At 32.8% G+C, this 17,026-nt stretch overlaps 1 protein-coding gene across 2 annotated transcripts in view; it reads right to left on the minus strand.

Moving 5' to 3' along the window:
• Nucleotides 1–17,026, minus strand: part of LOC114329549 (double-stranded RNA-binding protein Staufen homolog 2) — a 132,933-nt gene that overhangs the window by 77,010 nt on the left and 38,897 nt on the right. Inside the window, exon 4 of one of the 2 annotated variants that reach the window (XM_028278695.2) lies at nt 1,468–1,664. In XM_028278695.2, coding sequence (XP_028134496.1) covers nt 1,468–1,664 — 197 coding nt within the window. Of the gene's footprint in view, nt 1–1,332; nt 1,665–17,026 lie in introns of both variants that reach the window. The other variant, XM_028278694.2, reaches the window with a different exon arrangement.

Raw genomic sequence — 17,026 nt, forward strand, 5'->3', positions numbered from 1 at the left:
TTTTTTAATATTTTGTTCAACTTCTGACCTTAATCAGATGGAAAATATTTGGGAGCTTTTAAAACGAGAAATTTCCGATGAAAAGGTCACTAACAAAATTGTTTTGATTAAAGGACTAATATATCGTAGAAACCACAATGACAAATTGAAGCAAAAAAAATTTAACTGCATTCAAAGTATGCCAAGACGGGTACTAGCGGTCATCAATGTTAAAGGGGGCTCAGCAAAATATTGAAAAAATAAAAATATGTGATATTTTTAAATGTTTTATTGGTGTTTATTATTAAATATAATACATTTAATAATAACCAGCAATAAACCATTTGAAAATATCACATATTTGTATTTTTTTAATATTTTGCTGAGTCCCCTCTAACTTTGATTACCGCTAGTACCCGTCTTGGCATACTTTGAATGCAGTTAAATTTTTTTTTGCTTCAATTTGTCAATGTGATTTCAACGATATATTAGTTCTTTAATCAAAACAATTCCGTTAGTGATCTTTTCATCGGAAATTTATCGTTTTAAAAGCTCCCAAATATTTTCCATCTGATTAAGGTCAGAAGTTTAACAGAATATTAAAAAAATATAAATATGTAATATTTTCAAATATTTTATTGCTGTTTATTATTAAATGTATTATAATTAATAAATAACATTAACATTGCATAACAAAATTAAATTTAAAAATCATATTTTAAACAAAACGTTCTTAGTGGAATAGTTGATTTTTGTAAAAATTCATAGGTGGTCATAATAATATGCCCGGGGACTGTAGTTTATTTTAACGAAGGTATGTACATTTTAAAATTTTAAATGATATCAAAATACGAACGACACAATAAAAAGTAGAAAGAATTTTACGAATGAATTAACTGCAAAAGGTATCAACTGGATGTGAAGAGGTGCTACCGACAGTATGCTGGAAAAAAGAAAATACACTAATGGATACTAGCATAAGAGCAAATTTTAAAGGTAAAGTAGAAGACTGCTTTTATGACTGTACTAGTAATTAGTAAAAAATCGAATCAGTGACTGGCATAATCTACAACTCACCAAATACAGCCGATATAGTTGTGGGATTTCTGCAAATTGTATAATTTTTTAAAGCCTGTTTTTGTCAAATTTTCAAAGCAAACAAATAAAATAAAACCCTGTTAGTAGATACCAATTAAAATTTTAAAGTGAATAGAATTTTTGCTTGATGTTTACATGGAATGACTGATCTATGATCATTAGTGGAACCCCGAATTAAAATTGAAAAGCAAATTCAATAAAAAGAGTAATATTTCATGATGGATTTCCTATTGTCAGGTTTTCAGATATTCTTACCTGATGTGGTGGAGCACCCCCATTTTCAACAACGTATACTGTACGTTCCCCCCTCTTCATAGCAAGAGCATTGAGTTCAACAGTTGGAGTAACAACCCCTGGGTTAGTTGGTCGTGTTCCTGGACGATTTCTTACCGTTTTTGGTGGTGGATGTTTGAATTCAGTTTTAGCCAACGCTTGAGCGGCAGCCGAGTGCTGTGCCTTTTTAATACTGGGCCCCTCTGCTTCATATTCTTCATTACCGAGTTTCAAGGTAACTGTGAATATTTTCTTGTGGGCTGGTCCTTGCTCCCCAGTGAGTCTATACTGGTGTTGGATCTTATTGTATCTTGCTGTAAAGAGAAAACAATCATTATTCATTTATGCTATTTTTATAATAAAGACACGCACCGGCACAATTATTAACCCCCCACCTTTAGTCCAGGGAAATAAGGATTTTTTCAGGTCACTGAATTATCCAGGTAGCTGAAAACTTTTTAGTTATTGTAGACCTACATAAATAAAACCTACCTGTTTCCTGCCTAGGAGGAGCTTATAGAGTTCGCGTCCTAGTCCGATCAAAGAACACAAAACTTGACGAAAACCTCAAAAAAAAATAAAAAAAAAGGATGAAAATTTGGGAATAGGTAGTTGAAATTGTCTATTACTATATAAGAAAAAGTTTACAATTCTACATCCCTTGATTTTAAAAAAATTGGGAAATAACCCCTTCTTGGAGGTGAAAAAATATACCGGGTGTCCCAATAAGAATGGCTCTCGGCCATATCTCAGGAACCGTTTATAGTACAGCTTTGAGAAAAAAATTTTTATAACAAAAGTTGTCCCGGGAAAAGCCTGGAAATTATTTTCATAATCACAGGTTCACCGCTAGAGGGCGTAATTGAATATCAAAAATTAAAAAATCTAAACGTTACAAAATTTGCCCAATGAAAGTGCAGTGGAAATCCGATCATCGTATTCTTCATAAAATTCTGCGCATATTTGATTTCACAAGTTTAAGTCTACCTTTGCAAATAAGAGGTAGGGGTGAGTGGGAACCTTGTTATGAACAAATGGCTGTAAGTCCGGTTCTGCTAAATCGAATTTTGCAAACTTGGTTTTGTTGAAAACAAATATTTTTCGTTAATGTAAGAATTATAATTTCGAACCAGCCTAATTAGTAATATGCCGGCTAGGAGGCGTTATTTAATTTTTTTCAGAAATCTAGTTTTTTTTTGGAAAATATTAAATACAAGTATGCATTTTTAATCCTGTATTATAACATTAGATTCAATTAGCAATAGAACAGAGAAAACCGCATGTCGATACTTTTTTTCTATCTCGAGATATCTTAAGAAACGTGTAAATTTTAAACATAACTGTTACTGTCACCACCGGTAAATTAAGTTAAGGAAAAATAGTGTGCTATGGAAAATACAAAGAAATATTTTCCAGATGTTAACGTATATAAATATAATTAATTAAAACAACAATAAGACAAACAACACAAACAATACAAAATATAACAAAGAAATAAACACAGCTACTTAGTGACGACCTAAATATTCAAATTGTTGCCCATCATTTTCGATGCAAGCATTTACTACATTACTCGAGAAAACATTTCGAGAGCAGAAATTGAGACTGCTGTTCAATCTACTCTAGAAAGAGTAAATGCTTGCATCGAAAATGATGGGCAACAATTTGAACATTTAGGTCATCACTAAATAGTTGTTTTTATTTCTTTGTTACATTTTATAGTGTTGTTTGTCTTATTGTTGCTTTAATTAATAGGGCTTTTCAACGCTCCTCATTTGTTTCGAGCCTCTGTCATAATATCGTATAATTCGTGTATAATATTAATGTACCACATATGACAGAGATTCGAAAGAAATGAGAAGCGTTGGAAAGCCCTATTATACAGGGTGTAACGAAAATACAGGTCATAAATTAAATCACATATTCTGAGACCAAAAATAGTTCGAATGAACCCAATTTACCTTAGTACAAATATGCACATAAAAAAAGTTACAGCCCTTTGAAGTTACAAAATAAAAATCCATTTTTTCGAATATATCGAAAACTATTAGAGATTTTTTATTGAAAATGGACATGTGTCATTCTTATGGCAGGAACATCTTAAAAAAGAATTATAGTCAAATTTGTGCACCCCATAAAAATTTTATGGGGGTTTTGTTCCCTTTTGGAAACCCCCCCAAACTTTTGTGTACGTTCCAATTAAATTATTATTGTGGTACCATTAGTTAAATTCAATATTTCTATAACTTTCTTGCCTCTTAGTATTTTTTCGATAAGGCAGTTTTTATCGAGTTGCGGCTTCTTTTTTAATATGTTTACATAAAAATTTTATGGGGGTTTTGTTCCTTTAAACCCCCCAAATGTTTGTGTATGTTCCAATTAAACTTTTACTGCGATACCATTAGTTAAACACAGTGTTTTTAAAACTTTTTTGCCTCTTTGTATTTTTTCAAGAAGGCACTTTTTATCGAGATATTACTTCTTTTTTAATATGGTTCAAAATATACCTAAAAATGTAAATCATAAATAAATTTTCATATTATTACCAAGTCTCCATAATCGTACTTAGCCATATACAAATATGTGGTGGATTTGACAAATATTCAAAATATCTCGATAAAAACTGACTTTTGTAAAAAGTACTAAGAGGTAAAAAAGTTTTTAAAATATTGTGTTTAGCTAATGGTATTACAATAATAATTAAATTGGAACGTACACAAAAGTTTGGGGGGATTTAAAGGAACAAAACCCCCATACATTTTTTATGGGGTGTCCAAATTTGACTATAATTTTTTCTTAAGATACTACTACCATAATAATGCCACACGTCTATTTTCAATAAAAGATCTCTAATAGTTTTCGATATATTGGAAAAAATCGATTTTTATTTTGTAACTTCAAAGGGCTGTAACTTTTTTTATGTGCACATTTGTACTAAGGTAAGTTAGGTTGAATCGAACTATTTTGGGTCCCAGAATATGTGATTAAATTTATGACCTGTATTTTTGTTACACCCTGTATACGTTGATATCTGGAAAATGTTCCTTTGTTATTTCCATAGCACACTACTTTTCCTTAACTTCATTTACCGGCGACAGTAACAGGTACGTTTTTAAATTTACACGTTTTGTAAGATATCTCGAGATAGAAAAAAGGTATCAACATGCGGTTTTCGCTATTCTTTTGCTAATTTGGTCTAATTTTGTAATATAGGATTAAAAAGGCATACTTGTATTTAATATTTTCCTAAGAAAACTAGATTACTGAAAAAAATTAAATAACGCCACCTAGCTGGCATATTACTTAATAAGCTGGTTCGATATTATAACTTTTACATTGAGGAAAAAGAGCTGTTTTCAACAAGACCAAGTTTGCAAAATTCAATTTTGCAGAACTGGACTTACAGCCATTTTTTCATAACAAGGTTCCCACTCACCCTATTTGCAAAGGTAGACTTAAACTCGTGAAATCAAATATGCGCAGAATTTGTACGGTTTGCTGGATCCAGCATGTAAAAATAAGCGCTGGATCCAGCTGGATTGCTGTATACAGCAATTGCAATCTCTACATACACTAATTGTCAAAACCGGTCGTGCTCCAATGTTGAATCACCAACAAATGAGGATTCATTTGATTCTATCGAGGAGCCATGCGATGTGTCATTTACTTGTACCCAGGATGAACAAGAAGAAGAACAAAAAGAAGAAGAAGCCGAACTATAAGGTGAAGAAGAAGAAGAACAAGGAGAAGAGGAAGCAGAAGTATTAGAAAATTATGAACCAGTTGGACAAATTTCCCTTTTTTTAATTTATACCGCTTTTTATAACTTTTATCATTTTTAACCCTTGCCAATATCAATTATTCAATAGCTTCAAATTAGACAGAATCATAACAGATCCATGGAATAGGCCTACTAGGGAAACCACGTTAAAAAACGCGCTAAGTAGGTACATTACCTCAAAGGTGGCGTGGAAACGTGTGCGCATATTAGGACGATTACAACATTTTGAATCGTTGTATCTCAAAAACGGTGGCTCTTAGGAAAAAAAGTAATAAGACATTTTTTATAGATAATTATCTAATCTATATTTTTTGTTAGAACTAATTTTATGATAAAACTTACCGTTTCGCTAAAAATCTCTAAAAACCATATTTTATGACCTTTGACCCCGCGTAAATTTTTTAGCTCGGGTCGGATTTATGAGGACTTTTTAGATTTCATTTATGGTATTTTGAACATTCCTGCCAATTTTCAGCTTGATGGTAATTTTTGTAACCTCGGATGTGTAAGTTGACCGGAGTATATAGTAATACAATATATTACTTTAGATAGCAATAAAAGTTAGTAACAAAAATTATAGCAAACTTTAAGCTTCACATTACAAAATTAGTTAGAATGTTACAGCATTTTGTAACCTTTTCAATGTTCTGAAAAATCAATTTTTTATAATTTTATGTTATTAAACTATTTACGTTTTTAATGGGGTTCAAAAAATCGAAAAATCGCGTTTGTTGCACTAAATTGTTAATAATTAAAAAAACGGCCCTGAACACTAGACAGGAAACAGGTAATTTATTTTCCTATAGGTCTATAATAAATAAAAAAGTTATTAGCTACCTGGATAATTCAGTGTCCCGAACATGGTCTAGTTTTTGCTTATTTCCCTGAAGTACTAGTATTTCTTTCATTCATTTTGCAGAAATTCTCAATCAACCACATTTGTGGACCTCGGAGGTAAACTACACTATGTCATTTCGAGCAACTGTGTTTAGCGTGTGTTTGCAACAAAGTTTAGAGCACTAAGGATGTTAATAAAAATCTGATATATCCCATCAACTATATATTATATCAACTAATATAATAAGTGGATTAAAGGAACTTATTCAAGGCAACACCATGTCCACATAGTGTAGTTCACATCCGAGGTCCAGATTTTATGAAAGGTACGATGAAAACTACGTTACCCGAGGAAAAGAAAACAATAAAATCTTTGAAAAAAAAAAGTTGTTTATCAAGGGATGTTTAGGAAAAATCCAATGTTTAAAAATTTTCGAAGGAAATTCAAACATTATTTTGAAAATCAAAGTCTAATTAAAAAAATTAAGTAGTAACAATGGGTGTTACTGCTTTTGGCCCTTTCGACTTCTTGGAGCCGGTTCGGAAATCCATTCATACTATCCTGGATATTCAATTGTGGGATATGATGCCACTCCTCTACCACAGCCCTCTTAAGCTCTCCGAAGGATGAAGAAAATAAGACACTTACATTGACGAAAAATAGCTGTTTTCAACAAGACCAAGTATGTAAAATTCGATTAAGCACAACCGGACTTACAACCATTTTTTCATAAGAAGGTTCCTACTCACCCCCACCTCTTATTTGCAAAGGTAGACTTAAACTTGTGAAATCAAATATGCGCAGAATTTTATGAAGAATACGATTATTGGATTTCCAGTGCCCTTTCATTAGGTAAATTTTGTAAAATTTTGATTTTTTAATTTTTGATATTCAATTACGCCCTCTAGCGGTGGACCTACAATCATGAAAATAATTTCCAGGCTTTTCCCGAGACAATTTTTGTTATAAATATTTTTTTCTCAAAGCTGTGCTATAAACGGTTCCTGAGATATGGCCGAGAGCCATTCTTATTGGGACACCCGGTACACACTATAACCGAAACAGTGGCTTACCGAGGAGGGTCAATAATGATTTGAGGAAGTATTTCTCACGTTTCACCAAGCTCGTACTGATCTTGTTGTGTTCGATAGAGGCAGTGTAAATGCTCAAAGATACGTAGAAGAAGTCCTCCAAGACCATGTCATGCTTTTCGCACCGTTCATTGGTGAAAACTTTAGATTAATGTATGACAATGCACGTTGCCAAACCGCAAGATTCACCCATGAGTATCTTAAATAAGGTCGGGATTCAAGTTTTACCATGGCCGGCACGCAGTCCCGATCTTAACCCAATTGAACACATTTGGAACAACCTCAAAAAAGTTTCGGCCCCTACATCCTTCGAAGAGCTCAAGACGGCTGCGGTAGAGGAGTGGCACAATATCCCTCAATAAGATATCATGAATGAACTGCCTAACCGGCTCCAAGTAGTGCTAAGGGTCAGAGGCGGTAACATCGATTATTAATACATTGATAAGTAGGGAGCGGATTTTATGCTAAATGCATATTGCTTGCATATTTCGCATATTTGAGAACTTTACCAAATTTTTCATATTTTTAAAGAAACGTCCATATTATGTGTCTATTTAAAATAAAAACATTTTCGTCCAAACGAAAAATTCTAAATTTTTTTAATTTGGCACAAAATATTCCCCCGCACATGCTGTCATATCTTTTTTAGAGCTACCTGAAGTCGGCTCATTCACTACCTTTTCGGTTTTTCTTGACGGTAGTACGCCGTCATAAAATTATTGTAGGATGTTACATACCCTATTGTTAAGGGAATTTTTACACCTCTAAACATCGTTTTACGATTCTCTAGCGGAAATTTAAATATGATTTACATCAGATCCCGTAAATCAGTAAAATAAGTCACCTTTAGTCGGTCAATGTGAATGTTTAGTTTTTGTATAAAAGTACTTCTGTTTGTGAATAGAGTAATAAGCCGAAAGATTTTAGCCTGGTTTATTTCCGGATCAGAACCTATCCCCATCTCCTTTACACCAATGTAAAACCATTCTGCAAAGCATGTAGTAAAATGGTGAGTTTAAGATTACTTTCTTCCTCTCTTTTTCTTTATTAAATAATATTTTGCTGCATCTTCAACATTTTAAGTTTAAATAGTGTGAAAAAGTATGTGCTATTGTCGTAGATACCGTCTCAGTGAAAATTTTCGGTTATACCAACACGTGGGGACAGAACTACATAATTCAACATGCAAGAAGATGGGCGAATCGAAAGTTATCAGTTACCCATTGACAGTAGACAATAATCGTTGATGACTTCATCCAATGAACAATGTAAATTTAATTCGGATTTATGCGAGGCGATTATCTGCGCAAACTACCTTTGAAAAAACTGGAAAATCCTATGTTTAAGTTTTTGGAAATATATTCCAAGAAAGGTGTTCCCGATGAAGGTACCTTGAGAAAAAATTACGTACCTCAAATTTACAACGATACCATAAAAAAATCAAGAAAATAGTGGAAAACCGATACATATATTAGATTATAGATAAAGTAGTGGTTTCTCAAAATGCGCATTTTTTTAAATTATTGTACATATCTTGCGCATATTTCGTAATTTTTAATATGCTGCATATGTATGCGCATATTTTGTCAAAATTGCTCGCATATAAATCCGCTCCCTATTGATAAGATTAATAAGATTTTTAAACATTGGATTTTTCTTTAGCGTCCCTTGATAAACGACTTGTTTTTCAAAAATTTTATTGTTTTCTTTGCCTCAAAGATAGTTTTTATCGTATCGTTCATAAAATGTGGTCAAAGATTGACAATATCTGCAAACTGAAAAAATTGTGCCGGTGAGTGTAAATACCACAAATTTTTCAAAGACTATATGGCAACTATAAAATACACACATCAAAATAATCTAGGGGACACCTATATTAACAGCTTTAAATCAATGTTAGCTGCAAATATAATATAAAAATATAAAAACAATCTTTTTAAGAAACGCTTTTCTTTAGTTACGAGTGCCTAAAATTAAAAATATTATAAAAAATTAACCAAAAAGCAAACAATAAAAAAAATTGAAAAAATCTAACACATTCGTCAAAGAAAAGCGTGGCGCGTCTTCATCGAATAAACGGTTTTCGCCCACGCTTTTTTTTAACGAATGTGTTAGATTTTTCAATTTTTTTTTATTTTTTGCTTTTTAGTTGATTTTTTATATTTTTAATTTTAGGCACTCGTAACTAAAGAAAAGCGTTTCTTAAAAAAATTGTTTTTCATATTTTTTTATTTTTTACTTTTTAGTCTTACACTTTTCAAACATTAAAATATATCGTCATGTTTATTAAAATATGTATAAAACATATGATGTAGGTACAAACATGAAAAATAGTCGGAATCGGCAAAAAATTTGAAACTTTATTGCATAACGTAAACAATTAACGTAAAAAAGTGAAATTATGTATAGTACATATAATTAGCTACAAGCTGTAAAAGTTTCAAGTTTCTTCATTGTAAAAAACAAGAGATTTTAATCATTTTTCGTTAAAATCTTTTTTTATTTAGACAATAATTAATAAACATAAACAATTTTTTTATTGACTATTCGTGTATTGTTTCCGCGAATGCATATGTCTGCAAATTTTTAGTCATTTGCATTGAGCAAAAGGCAGTCAAATTAACGTCCAAAGATTTGACCCAAACGATTGAACTAAAGAAAAGCGTTTAATTAATACGCCAAAATGAATGCGTTAATGTTAATTGTAGCACAAAACCTCTCTACCGGTGGTTTTTCTAAGATTACGATAAAAACAGGAATTTTTTTAATTCGAGGTTTGGTTGAACGATGGCTTAGTGTGAAAACCTCGTATCTCATTGTACAGAAAATTTTACATGAGTGATTTTAAACTGAATTTCTGCATACTCTTACCCAAAATATATATATATGAAAAATGTATGTGTAATGATCTACACATACTCAGAATCAAAAATATGTTAACATAGTTTTTTTGTTTAAGTTATAGTATGCAGAAATTAAGTTTAAAGTCTCTCCTGTAAAATTTTCTGTGAAATGAGATACGAGGTTTTCACACTAAGCTATCGTGAAGTTTTGTTTCGTATCATATTGAAATTTGACAGAATAATAGGGGAGCAAAGTATGCTAAATTTGCAGTCACTGAGCGTTATGGGGACCTATTGGGTTGTGATTATTAGGTCCTAAAACCAAAAAAATTTAAGTAAAATTTTCCATTTTAGTGGGAACTTTCCACTTTTAATTTAATTTTCCATTTCCAACAATCGTTTTTTCCGATTATAGCGCCATCTACTCATAGCTCGAAAAAATGTCTCGAATAAAAGTTGCCTATTTTTACGTAAAGAATCCAAATTTGCAATAAAAATTTTGGGCTTCCATTTAAGATTTTAAAGTAACCTCCAACCCCACCTCCGTGGGAGGTCATGTTTGATACCATTCGATAGATTTTTCAAAAACATAATGAAATTGTATTTTGCAGTTTTTTGATCTGATATTTATTTTGCGAAATATGGCGGGTTTGAATTTAAAATTTTAAATTTACCTCCCAACCCTCTCCGTGGGGGTCATGTTTGGTACCATTCAATCGATTTTTGAAAAATATTGAAGACGTATTTTTTAGTTTTTCGATCTGACGTTCATTTCGCGAAATATTCGCTTTTTTTGTGAAACTTTTTGATTCACGAATTTCCTTACGCCCCGCTCAAATCGTCAGATTTGTGAAATATACACTCTTTTGCATGTACTTAACTTACCTTATCTTAATCTGACAATTTCGAGTATTTTTAAGGATAGATTTTTTTTTCGGGCCCCCCATAACGAACTTCTCTGTGTTAAGAGCCAATATATGGCAGAGGTACATCTGCAGGGTACCAGGTTTCTCCCCGTATAATCTGACGCGCTCAAGTAACTGCAAAAACCCCCCTTGGGCTCCCCTACCATAAGCGCCGATTTTTATATAAACAAATATGAGCGTTCAAAATTTGAAACTTCATTGTTTATCTATGAAGCATAACGTAAACAATTAACGTAAAAAGTGAAATTATATTATATAGTTCATATCATTAGCTACAAAATGTAAAAGTTTCAAGTTTCTACATTGTAAAAACAAGAGAATTTAAGCATTTTCCATTAAAATCGTTTTTTTTTATTTAAACGATTAATAAACATAAAAAAAATTATTGACTATTCGTGTATTGTTCCCGCGAATACATATGTCCGCAAATTTTCATTGCATTGAAGAAAAGGCAGTCAAATTAACGTCTAAAAATTTGATGCAAACTATTAAACTAAATAAAAGCATTTAAAAATAAATTTATGGTTTTAATATTTTTTGTTGTTTTTTCGATTATTGTACCAACTTGAGCGGTAATGCTGACAAGAACGGCTATAAAAAATTAACAAAACTTCAATATGTAGGTTTGTCTATTAAGATAAGAAGTAATATTTCTTTATTGGTACTTGTTTTTTTATGTCTATGTGGATTTTTATTTAGTTTTGCAATTCCCAATAATGGAGAAACATAATTTAAATCGCGAAACGCAGTGGCATGCTATCGGGATGCTTAGACATGGACCCTGATTCTAATTCATTTCGACAGTCGCAATTTCATTTCGACACCGCCATGACAGCCCCAGAGTATAGCGATTCTTATTCATTTCGATATTAGTTACAACTGGGGATATTAACCTTATCATGTTGACACTGCTCAGAATTTGGGTTGGTGCTCCGGTTTATTGGAATTTGTTGATAGTCTGGGAAAATTATCGAAAAAATGCCATTTTTGGGAAAAATTATTTACCAGCTATTTTATTGCTAAAATCGAATCTTAAGATTGCATATATTAGTAATATGGGGTATGAAAAGTCCGCAGAAAGTGTGTTATTTTATTTATAAACAAATTAGCACTCCTAAATCTTCTTTTTTTTTATCAATTAGTGCATGCTCTGTAACTCCTAAGATTTTTCCTTTGAGCCAAAAACACTCAAATAAAAATTCACCGTAATTTAGTTCTGCACAAAGTTATTTTTTTTCCGATTTCCTTCAACAAAAATTTTACTCAGAAAATCCGAGGTCTCCCAAAAAATCTGCAATTTTCAATTAAAATAGGGAAAATAGGGAAGTACCTAATTAATTATCAATAATTAAATAATTGATGACATAAAAGATTTATTATAGTAGATTATACAGAGGGGCTAAATTATGGAATAAATTCATTTCTTTAAATTTTGGAGCAAAATCCCGATAGAGGTCGATTTTTATTTTTAAATTACAATTTTTTGGCATATATATCATACTAGTGACGTCATCCATCTGAGCGTGATGACGTAATCGATAATTTTGTTAATGGGAATAGGGGTTGTGTGGTAGGTCATTTGAAAGGGCGTTCAGTTCTCTATTCAGTAATATAAACATTAATATCATTAGGTATTTATACAGGGTTGCCAAAAAATAATTTTTGAATTAAATTAATTGGCGCAAAAATAAGAATGTATGTAATTTATTTAACTCAAAATACATTGTACTGCTGTCAGAAAATAGAAAAAAAGGTTTATTTCACAAATAAACATTTCTTTTCGCTTAAATAAAATCACAAACAGCCTCCCTCCTACCTATTGGCAGTTTGAACATTTAATTTAAGCTAAAAGCAATGTTTATTTGCAAAATAAACATTTTTTTCTATTTTCTGACAGCAATAGAATGTATTTTGAGTTAAATAAATTACATGCATTGTTCTTCTTGCGTCAATTAATTTAATTCAAAAATTTTTTTGGCCTCCCTGTATAAATATTGATATTAATGTTTATAAAAGGGCTTTTCATCGATTGTCATTTGTTTCGAGCTCCTGTCATATGTTGAATAATCTGTGTACAGTGGAACCTCGATTATCCGTCTCTCCATTAACCGTCACCTCTGTTAACTGTCAGGGTCCGTACATAAGTTGTATTGACTATATAAGCAAAAATTGGGTCATCAATCCATTTTGTGTGAGCATTGCGATAAGCCAAACGAAATTCGCTGAAATTTACAGTACGGTAACAAATTAATGAAGTTATGTCTGAATCAACTGTTTTGTTTTCGTTGGCTAACGATGACATAAACGAATCGTTAATTTATGATAAGGATCCAAACGGCTATCGATTGCTGACAGATGATGAAATCATTAAAATGGCAAAAGAGGCGGACGAAACAGATTCAGATGCTGACACAGACTCGGAATTTGATGGTGGCAATGTCGATGATGATATTGCAACTGACAAAGATTTGCGTAAGGCTACGGCTCCACGGGCTGGAAATTGACGCTAGCAGTAGCCGCAAAACGAACTTAAGGTTCCGCAGAACGGAATAGGAATAGCCGAACTGTACCGACTACACGACTTGTGCGTAGTCGGTTTAGTTCGGCTATTCCTATTCCGTTCCGTGGAACCTTAAGTTCGTTTTGCGGCTACTGCTAGCGTCAATTTCCAGCCCGTGGAGCCGTAGCCTAAAGAAGCTAGAGAAGATGCATCGCACATGCGACAATTCATCAAGTGGTATTCTTGGCAAGAAACCAGTAAAGTAGATTGCATGATCTTACGCGGATTAAGAAAAATGTGAAGCGTCAGTAAAACAAACAAAGATTTCATGTTCACAATATTTTAAACCAAATTGATTCGATTGTACGAACAAAAATTCCTCTTATCTTGTAAAACAAAACATATATGTAAATTAAATTTGAGAGTTGTACTATAAATTTTCAATTTTTTTTAATGTTCTGTTAACCGTCTTTTCGATTATCCGTCATACCCTTGGTCCGGTGCCCTGACGGATAATCGAGGTTCCACTGTATAATATTAATATTTACGGATTATACGAAATATGACAGAAGCTCGAAATAAATGACTGTGAATGAAAAGCCCTATAATGAATAGAGAATTGAACGCCTTTGTAAATGAGCTACAACACGAACCCCTATTCCTATTTAAAAAATAATCGATTACGTCATCAAGCTCGGATGGATGACGTCACTAGTTTGAAATATACGCCAAAAAAATTTAATTTAAAAATAAAAATCTACCCGTTTCGGGATTTTTCTCTAAAATCGTCCATTTTAGAGAAAATGAATTTATTCCATAATTTAGCCCCTCTCTGTATATCAGGAGACCGGCGACAATCTAACCAATAGTTTAGCAATAATTAAAATGTTAATTAAAAAATTTCGGTCGAAATAATAACCAGAAAGATTATGATACACCAGAATAACTATGATTTTCGTATAAAAATGCACTATACCTATTCAACGTACCTTACAGGATTGAAATTGGACCATTTGAGCGGTCTCAGGAATGTTATAAAGAAACATTTTTTTGGCTTATAAACAAATAGAACCCCTCAGAAAATATTAGATTAAATTAAATTAAGTTAACGCTGTTGAAAAGGGCACGGCTTCTGTGCCCTTTTCGAAGAAAAAAAAATTGAATTGCGAGGAGTGATTCCAGGTATAACCGGTCAAATTTGACCGGCATTTGCGACAGAGTTATAAACAACAGGATTTTAATCTTTGAACCATTAGATACCTTTTAATTCCGGTCCTCTTTGTACATACAAATTTTCATATCTTCAAGACACTCGTAACAAAAAAGATTTATGTCACTGTCACCAAATTATTTAATTATTGATAAATAATTACTTCTCTCAAATTTTAGTTGAAAATTAAAGATTTTGTTTTGAAAACCCGAATTTTCCGAGAAAATTTCCGTCGAAGGAAATTGGAATAAATTATCAATGTGCAGAATTAAATTACTGTCAATTTTTATGCGAGTGTTTTGGTTTAAAGTTAAAATTTTCGAGTTATAGAGCAATAATTAAAAAAAAAGATTTCGGAGCGCTAATTTGTTTATAAACAAAATAGCACACTTTCTGTGGACTTTGCACAGCTATATTACTAATATAGGAAATCTTAAGATTTGATTTCAGCATGTCCAGCAATAAAATAGCTGGTAATTAATTTTCCTTGTTTTTTACTAATTTTCCCAGATTATTACCTTACATCTTTCATTGAGTTGATGATTCATGTTGTGGACATTCTCAATTATTATATTTCTAATTTAATATTCATCATCATTCTCTTTGCCTTATCCCTATGCGGGGTCGGCTTCCCTAATTGCATTTCTCCACACAATTCTGTCTTGGGTCATATCAATGTTAATCCCCTTTACCAACATCGCCTTATCGCCTCCCCCCAGGTCTTCTTTGGTCTTCCTCTTCTACTCCTTCCAGGAATCTGCACTTCAGCTATTCTTCGTATTGGGTGATTAACGTCTCGACGTTGAACATGACCAAACCATCTTAACCTATGCTCTCTCATTTTGGCATCAATTGTTGCCACACCTAGACTTCCCCTAATATACTCATTTCTAATTTTATCCTTCTTTGTCACTCCACTCATCCATCTAAGCATTCTCATTTCCGCCACATGCATTCGTTGTTCCTCTTTCTTTTTCACTGCCCAACATTCAGTCCCGTACATCATAGCCGGTCTTATGGCTGTTTTATAGAATTTTCCCTTCAGCTTCATTGGAATTTTTCTGTCACACAACACACCACTCGCTTCTTTCCACTTCATCCATCCAGCCCTAATTCTACTGCATGCATCTCCATCTATTTCTCCATTACTCTGTAATACCGATCCTAGGTACTTAAAACTATTGCTTTTCACAATCATTTCACCATCCAAAGATACCATTTTATTTGTAGTAGCTCCATCTTTAAATGAACATTCCAAATACTCTGTTTTTGTCCTACTAAGTTTTAAACCTTTTTCCTCCAGAGCTTGTCTCCACTGTTCCAGTTTTTGTTCTAAGTCTCTTTCACTATTTCCTACTAACACGACATCATCAGCATACATTAAGCACCATGGAATGTTACCCTGTAGTTTCGCTGTTATCTGGTCCAAAACTAATGAGAATAAATACGGACTAAGCACAGAGCCTTGGTGCAATCCTACTTTCACATGAAATTTATCAGTCTCTCCCACACCTGTCCTAACACTAGTCGTTACTCCCTCATACATATCCCTCACAATCTTTACATATTCACCAGGGACTCCTTTCTTATTGAGTGCCCACCACAGAATCTCTCGAGGAACTCTATCATATGCTTTCTCAAGATCAATGAATACCATATGAGCGTTTGTTTCTTTACTCCTGTATTTTTCCATCAACTGCCTTATAATGAAAATTGCATCTGTTGTTGATCTACCCTGCATAAAGCCAAATTGATTCTCGGATATTTCGGTCTCTTCACGTATCCGTCTGTCAATTACTCTTTCCCATATTTTCATGGTGTGGCTAAGCAGTTTTATAGCCCTGTAGTTTGTACATTGTTGTATATCTCCCTTGTTTTTGTAAACAGGTACCAGTATACTGCTTCTCCATTCGTCTGGCATTTGTCCGACTTCCATAATTCTATTAAATAGACCTGCTAGCCACCTTGTTCCTGTCTCTCCCAATGCTCTCCATACTTCCCCAGGAATATCATCTGGTCCTACCGCTTTTCCTTTCTTTATTTTTTGAAGCGCTTGAGCCACTTCCTCGTTGGTTATTTTGGTGACCATTGCTGCTACTGTCTCCGTTGACTCTACAGGCTGTCTGTCAAATTCTTCATTTAATAAGCTGTCAAAGTACTTTCTCCATCTCTTTTTGACTTCCCTTTCGTGAACTAGTATTTTATTATTTTCATCTCGGATACATCTAATCTGATTAAAATCTTTTGCTTTCCTTGCTCTCTGTTTGGCTATTTTATATATCTTCGTTTCGCCTTCCCTGGTATCAAGTTGATCATATAGGTTTGAATACGCTTCTGCTTTGGCTTTTGCTACTGCTCCTTTCGCTTCCTTTTTCGCCACCATATAGTTTTGAAGATCTGTGTCGGATCTGGTTTCTTGCCACTTTTTATATAATTTTCTCTTCTCTTTTATTTTTCCTTGTACTTCGTTTGACCACCACCAAGTCT

This window comes from Diabrotica virgifera, chromosome 10 (assembly GCF_917563875.1).
Source record: "Diabrotica virgifera virgifera chromosome 10, PGI_DIABVI_V3a".
In the NCBI taxonomy this organism is placed as follows: Eukaryota; Metazoa; Arthropoda; class Insecta; order Coleoptera; family Chrysomelidae; genus Diabrotica; species Diabrotica virgifera.